Source organism: Nesoenas mayeri, assembly GCF_963082525.1.
Source record: "Nesoenas mayeri genome assembly, chromosome: 1".
NCBI classification, from domain to species: Eukaryota; Metazoa; Chordata; class Aves; order Columbiformes; family Columbidae; genus Nesoenas; species Nesoenas mayeri.
In genome coordinates, this window is record NC_137541.1 from 43,984,026 (window position 1) to 43,997,026 (window position 13,001).

The 13,001-nt window shown below is 38.5% G+C and overlaps 1 protein-coding gene across 3 annotated transcripts in view; it reads left to right on the top strand.

Moving 5' to 3' along the window:
* The window catches only part of ANKS1B (ankyrin repeat and sterile alpha motif domain containing 1B), a gene marked incomplete at both ends in the record, with an annotated part of 434,431 nt that extends 422,317 nt beyond the window's left edge, over positions 1-12,114 (top strand). For all 3 annotated transcript variants that reach the window (XM_080342173.1, XM_080342174.1, XM_080342175.1), the window contains 3 exons: positions 3,034-3,171; positions 10,663-10,830; positions 12,004-12,114. In XM_080342173.1, the coding sequence (XP_080198299.1) occupies positions 3,034-3,171; positions 10,663-10,830; positions 12,004-12,114 (417 nt within the window). The remainder of the gene's footprint in view (positions 1-3,033; positions 3,172-10,662; positions 10,831-12,003) is intronic.
* Positions 12,115-13,001: the final 887 nt, after the last annotated feature.

Here is a 13,001-nt window from a genome sequence, read left to right on the forward strand (position 1 = left end):
TGGAGGTAAATAATGCCACAGTCCTGTGTTTTTTCTCAAGTGGTAGATTGCTTTCTCTCCAGTTCAAAATCTGCACTGCCTTTCCCTTCTGTAAAAACCAGGTAATAGCCTGCAACTCTCCCAGGAGCGTTGTTATCATCCTTGTCCACAGTGTGCTGTACCCAATTCCTTCAAGACCCAAAACAGATTAGCACTAAGGTGAGATCCTATTCAGACTTGTACCGCTTCCATATGAGCTTATAGTTGACAGCGCTGGGCATCAATTAGCAATAAATGCATATTTTTTTAATGACAAAAGTAGCTAGCAGTTATGTGCTTGAAAACTCAGCTCTCATGGCTGTTCATCCTTTTCCTTTATTACCACCAAGCTAAGAATTTGTATTCCAAGTCGTGGCAGGCGAAGTTTCAGGTGACAGAGAGGTCCTGGCCTCATTCCATGACAGCTATTCCAGTGGCGCCTTGAAGCTTGGAATGACACCACTTTGACATGACACCATTCCTTTGCAAGTGAGGCCAGAAAGAAATTGCTGCTTAGGAAAAAGCAGACCTGCAGAATTTTCTGGTGGGTCACAGCTAACCCTAACTTCTGGATGATTTCTACCAGGAGACGGGGATTGTCTGGTGGGAGGTAGGCAAGCAAAAGGAAGGCCGCTTAGCAAAAACCTCATCTCTCTGAGGTATTTCCTTGGCAGAACCAGAACAGACTTTCAGCTTCCCTGCTTTTTTGGAAGCGACGAAGGTTTCTCTTGAGAAACCAAGGACAAATTTTCAGACAACTGTGCAGTGTTAGTCAATGCCTGCGGAGCATACCCAGAACGGTGAGCTGGTTCGTAGCCTTGTAGTTTCCAGCAAATAAGGCTATGGGTCTGCCGGAGTAGTGACTCTGGGAACCAATAAATGCATGCACTGAAAATATGTTTAATTTTGAAAAGCAATTACAGAGCACAGAAGCTAGGGAAAAGCTTAATTTCACTACTAATTTTCATGCAGAAGATTTAGTTTAGGTATAGCTCATTTGATTCAAAACAAGCTTGGTATAGCTTTGTTTCCAAACTTCGCTTGATTTAAAGTTAAAACATCAAAATAATCTCCATGAGTTTTGACTTAAGTGAAAGCCCCATGTCAGCCCCAGGTCATCTCAGAAAAGTTTCAGCACAGCAGAGCTCTTTTCACATACACCGCTTAAATTCGGGTGGTTACTTTGTGGCTCATGATTTGGCATACATACTTCACATGATTTTAAGACCTTACAAGATTTAGTCCTTTCTGCTTTCTAAACTACAACATTACCAATACAACATCAATGACAGTATATTACAGCTGTATCTGTGGATATCTAAATCCCTGGTTTTGGTATAATTGTAATTCTCATAAAAATCTTTGTTGAGGGTAAAAGTTATCAATTTGAGAACAAAGAAAATAAAATGCTTAAAGTAACTTAAAAAGCCAGTGATTGTTAAGCAGAGATTATATGTGTCATTATAAATTGGCATATATTGAAACATAAGTACTGGTTTTGTCATTTTTATGAATAATGCATTAAACAGAAATAATCAAGTATGTTGCAACAATTTAAGAGGATTATTTCATTTCTTCAGTAACAATTTTCTTATCTTGTTTTTTTTCCATAACTTGAAATCTGGAATGCTTTCTATTAAGATTTTTCCTAAGCCATGTTTTCTTCAATTAGATATATTAATATGTCTTTTCAAAAGCTTCACACCTACATGCAAGGGGGAAAGTTGCCACTTAGCGAATGGAAGAAGTTATGTCAAAGCATCTCAAGTAACTTAGTTGCATATTTTTCCTGTTCTTTAAAATAACAAGAGGGGGAGGAGAAGAGGTGGGAAGGAAAAGAAAGGGGTTAGGGGAAACCAGGGATTGTTTTAACTTGGGCAGATGCCACTGAAGCAGCAGTAAACGATGGCTCCAGGAGGGACCAGGACACAACAGATGTCCCATGTTCTGCAGTGCAGCAGTGTTGTCGTGCTGCAGCAGGCTTGTTCGCTTTGGGTTTCTGTGGGGAAGCCAGAGCTACAGCCAGCAGGGCCATAATTCAGAAAAGCCTATAAGCTAACAACTAAGTAAATTCATATTCAATGAATCATTCCTCTGTTTAAATAAATCATTTGAAAGGCGTGTGTTGCTGAAGCAAGGCCTAATCATAAGCCACTCTGCAGTATCTTCTTCTCTGGCTTCATGGTTCCTTTGGCCTGAACACAATAATTACATATCAGCAATTTATGTAATGAATATTCATAATTTTCTCCAAAGCTTTAAGACAGCTTTTTTTTATTTCATCAGACAGACATGCCCCACCTCTATCTCAATAGTGTGCTATAGCTTACATTGGCTGTTGCAAGTAGTGTTGCTCGGTGCATGAATGGTTTAATTTTTCTACATCTCTCTTACAGGATGCTGTTGTCAGTAAGTGGAGAAAAACTGCCAGATCCTCCTCTAGTTACCTTTTTACTAAAGAGAAGCCTTAAAAGAGCTCGCATTTTCAATTATAAGCCATGTTTGGTGCCTATTTCTCCTGGAAATTTATAGCTGAAATTTGTCAGACAACATGTGAAAAAAACTGGATATTGAGCCTGTTGGGTTTAATCAGATCCTGTCTGTCAGTAGACTGTAACAGTGTCATGCAGTGATCATTATACAGAAAACCAGCAGCATCATGAGATGCTCATGTAGTGCTTTGAAATCGTATTTAGAATTGTATGCCAGGAAAGATGTCTCTGTCATAGGTTACTGAATAAACTGTATAAAAATCAAGCAGATTCATAGGGAAGACTCTAAAATGTAATTGTTTCCTCCCAGATTATTGGCAATTTTAGATATCATTGGAGAGGATCAAAGTTCCAATGACTTGTATAAGATCACACATGGGGGGGTGTATTAAATCTCTTCTTATTAAGAAACTTCTGACATACTTCAGTACAGCGTATGAACTTAACTGCAAATCTAAAACCACACCTTTTATGGCTTTTTAAAATTTAATTCCTAAATTGATTGACATTTTTTTTTAAACAGAACATTATTGCTGAACATGAAATCCGTAACATTTCCTGTGCTGCACAAGACCCTGAAGACCTTTCTACATTTGCGTACATCACTAAAGACTTGAAGACTAATCACCACTACTGCCATGTATTCACTGCGTTTGATGTGGTCAGTTCATAGAAAATACTTCATTTACTAATTCTTTGTAATAATAATAGTTATTTAATTCTATTAAAACATTTTCAGGGTATATAGTGATTAATGGAAGGTAGCATTCACTTACCACGTGAGAAGTCTAATCTACTATGGGATAGTAAAAGGACATTTCTGGAGACGAGCAAAGATTTTCTTTTATATCCTCTCATTGCCCATCTGAAATAAGTCACCTCTGGAATCTGAGCTGTTGACTGCAAAGTTAGCCAAGTAGCTTTTCGTACAAGTCTTGACCTAACCTAAGCTATAGCCTTCTGAGAAGTTTGTAACAAGCAGGTTTGGCCACTTATTCTGAAATCTCAGTGCACCCAAAATAAATCAGAACTGGATCAATGTGCATTATATACAACACTCAGTCCTGGTAAGAGGTACATTCAGGAACTGACTTGCACTAAGTTTGGAGGGGATCCTGCATTTTTGACTGTGTTTTACTGCGTGGGCAGTCGGGGAAGGACAGGCTTGGTGACATCCAGCCTTTTGGGTTTCACCCTCACGTGCCCATCACATGCCAGCCAACAAGGGGTGAAAGGGCTGGACACTTTCTTGTGGAGGCCCTTTGAGCCTGAACACATCCCACCTTCATGAAGCAGATGTGGGCTGCTTTTTGGACCAGAGGTCAGATGTTACCACCCTAAGTTTTCTTCACATTTCTTACCCTGCTGTTCTTTGATTTTTAGTGTTTTCAGTGTTAAGCTGGATCAGACCAAATAACTCAGAACATCTCTAAATATTATTTAGACTTTTTTACATTATATTGAATAACCTGTAAAACTGAAGTTTCCTGTGCAAACATGTAGAGAATGTACGAAAAGTTTTGTATTTACTTTAGCCAGAGAACCAAAACACAGCTCTGACAGAGACCACACAGGTAGCTAATTACATTTCTAGGGAGGTCCTAGGAATATTTGGCTACCACACTGTATCGGAAAGATTTGAAACATCTGTGATAACAGAGGTCTGTGTGGAACATTGTCCTTCCTGTGTTCCAGTGTAAGAGGTTACCCCTGTAAACATCAACAGGTTATTAATTATTAGATGGTCCCTCTGTTCTGCTCTGCTCTGCCCTCTGTCACATCAGTGGGAGTTTTAGCTTAACAAATAACGCGCATACAGAATTTAGGGAAATTATATTTTAGAAGCACCTCTTGCTTTTCAAAAAAGATGCATTTATTTTGAAAATAGCAAATTAATTCTTTAATTCTTACTTTCTTGTTCCAGCTTTCTTGCCTAAAATATGTCTTAGTAATTTTCCACCAAAATAACAAGAGCTGTGAGGACTTTTTCTGAAATAATATTTCTAAGTTCTTCCTATATTTGTTCTTCTCAGATGGTGATGCACAGACTACTAGTGTTTCAAGAAATCACAAACACCTATCAATTAATAAGTCATGCTGTTTTCAGCTAAATGTAGTGAAATAAGTAGTGGCTCTCATTTTTAGGAATAAGAGGGCTTGTTGTCCAAAACTTTCAGGAGTACTTGCCCTCCAAGTTAAGCACTAGATAAATTCAAGATGCTATTAAAACTTAAAAATCATTCAAGAGAAGGTATTGTAATATAGTATATGTATGAATTCTTGAAACATTCTTACATGAATTTAAATAAGTTAAATTAAAAAAACAGAGATGTCTGAACTGAGGCATTTTATTTAGGATTGGGGAAATAGTCAACATTGTAGAGTAATAGCCTGTAGGAGAGTTTAAACAAGCTGTACAGGAAGGTAGTTTAGAAGGAATTCTAGTGGTTTGGTTCAGTGCTTTTGTTTAAATTCTCTGCTGACATTTCAGTATCCACAGGGAGTATGAAAAACTTCAAAATTGTATTAAAAATATATAGACATCAAGAAGATGTTACATTATATAGATTTTAGTGATAAGTGAATCAACGGAAATTATACTGAGTAAGGTGGTTATTTCTTCTGATCCTTTTAAATACTTCTTAATGGTTTCAAAGTACTGCAGTTTCATTTATAGGTTTAATAATCAAGCACTAACATTTTCTCCTTGCTTGGCAACAAAAGAATAGTGATCCAGGAATAATTAAAACATTTTGCTCACTTCCTGTACCTTAGGAGGAGAATTTAACACCCCAAGCACTTTAAATGGCTATTTTAAGCAATACAGAAACTTTAATGTCTAACTGTCTTGACTTAGTTTTCTCCTGCAATATAATCCTCAGTGGGGTGTTACCTACTCAAATATTCTCTTTTTGTGTTGTTTTATTTCTCAGGATCTAGCATTTTTGATGCAAGTACAAGCTCTGTAAAAAATAGCTAGATATTCACAACACAAGCATACAGGAAATCAAATTTTCTGTTTAAAGTCTAACATGTTGGCCTCATCTTCCAGTTTGCTAACAAAAACAATCCTACTCCTTTGTCAGTGAGGTCAAATCACGTTAAGAAAAATAAGGTTTAAAATGGTAGAAACCCACAATAATTAGATCTTAGATCATATATGTTATGGTAATGCAAGATATGCAGCTTTATGAAAAAAAATTCACTCTGTTAGGTCCTTCAGTTCCTCAGGAAATGTGGGCAAGAGCAATTTTCACTGCAAATAGAAAAGCCATTTAGTGTAGTGACATGTCAACTACCAGTATTACTGAGTGACTGTACACGTAGCTTCTCTACTCAGAGTTGAGTTAAAATTCTATGAGCAAAACTGCAAAAACATCAGGAAAAAATACTGAAGGGGACAAGTTTTGGGTGAAGAAGAGAATTTGTTGGTCAATATTTGGAATCCACTATGATTGTAACAGTTCTTATACCAAATTCTGGTTCATATATGGGAGACATCCAAAGTAATTTCCATCAGATATTCCTTCATTGCCCAGTGCAGCTGTGAATGGAAAACAACGGGCATAAATTGGAACAATTTCTGCTCTAGCTCATGCCAAGGATTAGACTGGTGCTCTACATAACACAAAGACCTTTTTCTCCTTTTCTGTATTCTTTTGTCCTTCATTGCACAGACTTAAGCTGGATAAGAATTGGAAAATGCTAGTTTACATACTTAGAAGAGAAGAAAAAGCATGCATTCAGGTCTCAAAGTTCTGTTCATTCCCTTCTATGAGGGGATGAAGGGACTACATAAAATTTTTCTCTGTTCATATGATCATCCAGGTACAATCAGTGTGGCATCCCCCTGTCTCTGGAACAGAAAACTTCTTTCCTTTGCAGTACCCAGAGACAGTGTGCCGAGATAGTCCCCTCTCTGGGGAATGTTAGGTGGAATGTGTCAAACCACTTCAGTTGCTCCTGGCAAACCTCTTGAGATGGAGCATACTCAGGTAGAAGGAGCTTTCAGCTCACGACCAAATTAATCTCCCCCTCTTGTCTACCTCCGTGGCTTTTGCAACAGTCTGAAAGATCCACTTTGAAGGCCTGTTTCCATCCTCCCATTGCATACAAGAGATCTTTTTGTGCTGCATTAGAAGAGAGGGATGGACGCAGAAGAGTTTGCCTTCCAAAGTTGCTTTAAGTCCAGAATGAGAAAGGATCAAGAACTTAAGTTGCAGGAGTGCCTGATCATGAAAGCCTCATGCAGCCCAGGAGTCCACAGCTGTTACAAGCGAGCATCAGCCACATTGGTCTCATCACACCATCTTTAGCGAGCTGAGCTTCCTTCCCCTTGAATGCACAAAGGCTGATCCATTGGAGAGCACAGACAAACACACGTCCTTTCCCGATCCCCCCTAAAAGTAAAAGTTTTGTGGTCTGGAGGGATAGAACATATACGTACATTCAACAGTGTGAGTGTATATGTATGTCAGCTCTGCACCTCTCATCAGTCCTGTTACTAGTAAGCCATCTTCCCTCATTGTCAGGCTTTTGTACTAGAAATCCTCAACATTTGACCTTGAAGACTCTAATACGTGTAAGAAGTAGGCAACTGATTTGACCTGAGGGAATAGATATTTTTAACTAGTTTGGTATTATTCAGATCTTTCAAGTTAAGGCTCCATATACTATGTTCTGTTTGATTTTGCAAATTGCGATTTTAAGTTTGGTATCTTGAACACAGGGTGTCCTAATTGAGATTCCTGCACATTGGATGTGGTGGGTAGCTCCCATTAATCATCTCTGAGACTCCAAAGGAAGCTGCTTCAATAAAGTCAGTCTTCAAAAAAGACCAGATTTGACATTGATCTTAAAGAGGGGAAAATCGCCTAAAAGCAAAAACCTGTAAAATCCTCACATATGAAAAGTGCTTTCCAAAAAAGGCAGAATGGTAGTTTTTAAAAAAATTCCTTTGCAAGTGACATTTTAAGCTTTTATAGCTCAAAAGACAGAAATTAACAATCTTACTCTCCTTCTTAAAATACTCCTGAAGCCTGAATGTTGCATTTTCATGCCTCTAAAAAGCTATGAAGAAGCAGCACCTGCTGTACTTATGCAGTAAAAAAAAGTCAGTTAAAATGTAAGATAACAATTAGCCATTTTAATGGGTTGGCTGAATTAAATCAGCTGAAGAATCCTGACTCAGACTTGCGCTGAGGCATTGAATTGTAACATTACGTGGCAAACAAGGCAATTGACCTCAATTTCTCATCTCCCAGAAACCTGCTTAAAGGCATTCGCTTACTCACTTTCCTTCTCTGCTGTGCTGAGCAAGGAACAGGATTGTAGCAGCCTCAGAGGCACCGTGGTCTGAAATATTTTGCCTCCTTTCCAAGGAGCTTGATGGGGTGTTGTAAGGATCAATGTCTTCTCCAGTGAGCAAGGAGTCTACAGCTTTTGAGCTGAGCATCTTTTGGAGATGCAGACCTGTTTCCTTCCTTTTGTGCCACATGTAAAAAAAAAAAAAAAAAAAAGATAAAAATCAATCAGACTCCCCACTCCATTAGAAGAATTTCCAATGTGGGGTTTTTTTGTGGTTTGGTTTTCCACCTACATCCCCAAGGGAATCTTGCTCTCGCCTCTCTGGTATAGCCTATGCAACAATCCATACAAATTAACCCTCATAATCCTCTCCCAAGGCTACAGGTGAGAAATTGATGGAATCATAGAATAGTTTGGGTTGGAAGGGACCTTTAAAGCTTATCTAGGCCACCCCGCTGCAATAAGCAGGGACATCTTCAACTAGATCGTGTTGCTAAATTCCTCAAATCAAACTTATTTAATTAATATTTTGTTTTCCAAATGAAATTTTGCAGATGCTTTTTTAAAATTTTACAGATTTTAAAGCCCTCCTTGCCTCCATTTGCAGACTTCTGTTCATCGAGGCTCTAACACAGTACACTATATGTGAAATATATGTACAAGTTACAGTTCAGTTTACATTTTGAATATTGAACAGAACAGTGAATGTTCTGTTTTATTTGCTCTATTTCAAATATTTATTAACCATAGAAACAGTTACATGTTTCCCATAGCTTGCAGGCTCCAGGCAGGCCTATTTTTTCATTGCACAGACTACAAGAGAAAACAAATCATAGTGGCTTTTGACAAGATGCAGGACCCAGACTAGATTCATGGCTCAGCATGACAAATTCTTTGCTTGTCTCCACTCTTATCTCAGAGCTTTTCAGGCCTGTCTCTCAGTCATCTTTTTTTTATGCCACACTGGATAGCGCATTTTCTCAATCCCACTACTATTACAGTCTGCCTTTTCTCCAAGCCATTACTACACCCTGTCCTGTTGATGTATTCCTTAGCAATAATATTATCCACTGTAGACAATCCCACGATGATATAGTACACTATCTTACTGTCACAACAGCTGATTAAGTTGTCTCTAGGGTAATATACTTATTCTACTAATAGATACATTCCATTTAAAAGAATACTATTCCGTACATTTTCAACAATTATATTCTGTTGGTCTTAATTCCATAGCCAGCATTCTGCTAAAAGTCATGGCACCTTATAATAGTCTCTTTAGGCTTTCATTTATTACTCCCCTGGCAAACTGCATCCTCAGCATTTCTTGGTTCTGGCCAGTTTCCTTAAGTTAAAGGGGAGACAATTAGGAGACTACTGCTATCACATCAGGCAGACATCTTTATTTGGGAAGCTGTGAAACTTTGGCTAGCTTGCTGTTGTGACTGCAGCTGTAACAGCTGAGAGCATCTCCCAGTGGAGGAGTATAATTGTTTTCTGTCTGACCTAACGAAGACCAGAGCTGGCACCTTTATAAGAAGCTCTTACAATGAGCTAAATACCCTGAATTCAGCCTATACTATCTCAGAATATACATGTGTGATAACAAAGGGATGGAAGTTCTTCATGACTACAGTGAAATTATAGCATAGGGCATGAAATAAAATGTTTATCCTTTTAACTATATTTTAATGATCGAAGGGCAGATAGTGTACTGCCAAGTGTCTTGCATTGCTTTCTGGCTTATTGCAAACTCAACAGTTAGGCTTGACTAGCTAAAGAGATATCTCCTTTAAAATTGTATTAGAAACGTGGGAATTTTAAAGGATCACCTACTTTCAAAGCAGTGTAGGATTGCTTCCAACTATGGGCTCCAGAGGTTCAGGGAAGAGAGAGTAACTTCTGAATTACATCAAAGATTTATGAATTATTCTAAGGAGACTGTAGGACATAACAAGGAGCGCCTGCAGGCTTGCATTTGCTCTGCAGGGGGCCAAAACATTATTGGAAAGTTAGGAACCTAGAAATAGGCACTGCTAGGAGCCTACAAAACAAACCCACAAACCTGAAAAGAATTGTCGTAGGAATTAGATTAAGGTCAAACATGAAACTCAGAGCTCCTTTTCAGTTGATGTAAAACTGTACTGAAAAAAACAAACCACCACCTGGATCCTCATTCATGCTTTAAAAGCTTTGCGACAAGTTTCCTTCCACATATGCAATGAGAACTTACCACCAAACTGGTCTTAGTCTTAAGAGCCTGACTTCTTCGGTCTTACACAGTCACTCCTCCAAACTTACAAGAGTATGGCTGGCATGCCCGTTTTAGCTCAAACATTTATACTTCTAGAAAACAAAACCATGAGAAGGGTCCCCCAGCACTTGTAACATGCACCTGAAGCAGAACACTGACTTTCACGCCTGCGTAGGGCCCAAAATCGAGCAAGGTGGAGTGTCACAGAGGAGGAGGAGGAGTGGAAGATGGGTGGGATCTTGAGAGCAGCAGGTATAGGGTGAGCTGGAAAGATGTGGGGGGTTAATGTGCTTGTTCTAAAAAGAGATGACACACACACTCACCCACTCCTGTTTTCATGTTTAGTGAGACAATGTTTGCAAGGTTTTTAGAAGTAATGACTTTCAGTACAATAAATCACATTTAGATTGTTTTCAATCAACGAGAAATCAAATGACAGAGGTAAACATTGCAGAGACTTAGGAAGTTATTACCAGTGTGATTTATAGTATTTACATTACGAATCACTTCTGTAGACAGTATGACCCCACTTCATGTATCTGACACTAATTCAACCACACTCCAATTTTAACTGTTTTTGTTTTGTTCCAGAATTTAGCTTACGAAATCATTCTTACGCTAGGACAAGCATTTGAGGTGGCCTATCAGCTTGCACTACAAGCACGAAAAGGGGGCCATTCTTCAACCCTTCCAGAAAGCTTTGAAAATAAACCCTCCAAGCCTATTCCCAAACCACGTGTTAGTATTCGGAAGTCAGTGGTAAGTAGAAAGTTGTGGTGCATGCAAACAACAAAATTCAGCTATACAGTTGTTATACATAGAAGCTGTATAAACAAGCATACCTGTTGAGTCAGAAATGCTCCGTGTCTCTGTTGTGCCACTTCTGCTCATCAGCCGAGAGGGTTGTATCACTCCAACACAGGCAACCGCTTCAAGCAACTGCTCCCTTCAGATTCATCCAGTTTAAGATGTTGCTTTGCTCGTGTTGCGTTTATGTCTTTTATAGTAATTGCAGAGTTGTAATTGATTCAGTCTAGTATGTTTTTTAAGTGCTGAGGATCACAGCCAATGCTGTGGTTCCATGGACTTTCCTGATCTTGTATCAAGAAATAAAATCAGCACCAAACTTGTTTGATACACAACCACGGCATATCTATCCAAATCGAGTTACAAATCCAAATCAATTTACAATTATCTTGTCACACCAAGCAACTTCTTTTCTTACCCTTATTATTTTTGGACCCTCAGCGGACCCTCCTGTACCAGAACTGGGATTTAATATACCTTTTCCATGTTTTCTTTGTAATCCCAAGTGTCTAAGAATCCAAGCTCATTGGAGCCTACATATTGTCTTTGAAGTGCACTCCTGAAGTGCCTACGTGACAGAGAAATATTCATTTATGGTAGAGCTTTAAAAAAAATTATGAAAACTATTTTAAATCAGGTGAGAATTCAGGCACAGGGTGACTTGGGTTGGAAAAGGGAAAAATGACTGCACAATGTCTTCTATTCACTGGCTATAAAGTGAGCACCAAACTGTGTGATATTTAATTATCGGATGAGAGGATTGGGGACAAAAATGTATGGCTGCACATCTTATTGTCCATTGACACAGAATGTTCATACATAAAATTTTAGAGAAAGAACATCTGTTTCAGTAACCAAAAGACTTCTCAGGATCAAGTCTAGCTTTAAACATAGCTTTAGCAACCTGTGATGACCTATAGCTTGGGGATAGATGCAGCTCTGATCTAGAGAGGATAAATAAGGGAACCGTGGGTACAGGGGAGTGTAGACCGCAGCACTCACCGCTGTAGGACCTTGTCAATACAGGATTTTTTCTGTGTTCTGTTCATTTAAAGAAAAATCTTCTGCTAGGATCGCTGTGCGCAGAGATGGTAACCCGCCTGTATGTTTGCGTTTGCCTTAAAGCAGATAGATCCATCTGAACAAAAGACTCTTGCGAATCTACCATGGATTGTTGAACCTGGACAAGAAGCCAAAAGAGGCATTAATACCAAGTATGAAACTACAATTTTCTGATACAAAACTGCCCCCCCTGTTCCTTGTTGTGCCTTGCACGCCAAGCAGTCACAGCACAGCCTTTCCTTTATGGCAACATTTCGACCCAGCAGAGAGGAAGACTGCACCCCATGAGTGGCCTTGTAACTAACACAAAAAGGCTGACAGTCATCTCTGGTGATGTTCTTCTTCCTGCAGCACTGACAGAAGAATGACACTATATGAAGACTTTTAAAATTACAGTCCACAAGAGGAGTGAGAAACCTTATTTTTCACACAGTTCTCCCTTGTGACTCTGCCACAGTGCTTTCTTTGATTTCTTATTTTAGAGAATTCTACTTTTTAAAGAAACAACAAAAGGTCTCTAAACTAACACTAATGCTGCCTATGAGTAGAATATTTGATTGGTTTTTTTATTTAAATCTTGGCAGTTTTTAATTGATATAGAATCAGAATTAATAAATAGAGTATTTGTGAAACCACTGAATGCATTAATAATTCCTATGTTGAATGAAGAGCTTATTAAAGTGACATGAAATTAGGCACCCTGATTTCTGTGTGCACTGGTTTTATATGTAATCATTGGTGTCCTTTGATCCTCTACAGAAATAGGAATGTCTTGCATTGTAACAAAGGATCAGAGTTTTATGAATGGTTGGCAAAAGATACTAATAATGCACAGAAAACATTTATTAAGTATTTTTATGGAAGAGAAGTACTATAGGAAAACATATGACTATTTATGGAAGGAAGCCAGATTAATTATGACAAATGTTGTTTATTTTAAAGTTAAGTAAACCACTGCTATTGCAGCATTATGAAAATTATAAGAGTTGTAGCATCAGTGCACTGGATGTTCTGTGTGATCAGTCTGGAATGAAAGTGGAATGGTCATTCTTCTACACCTA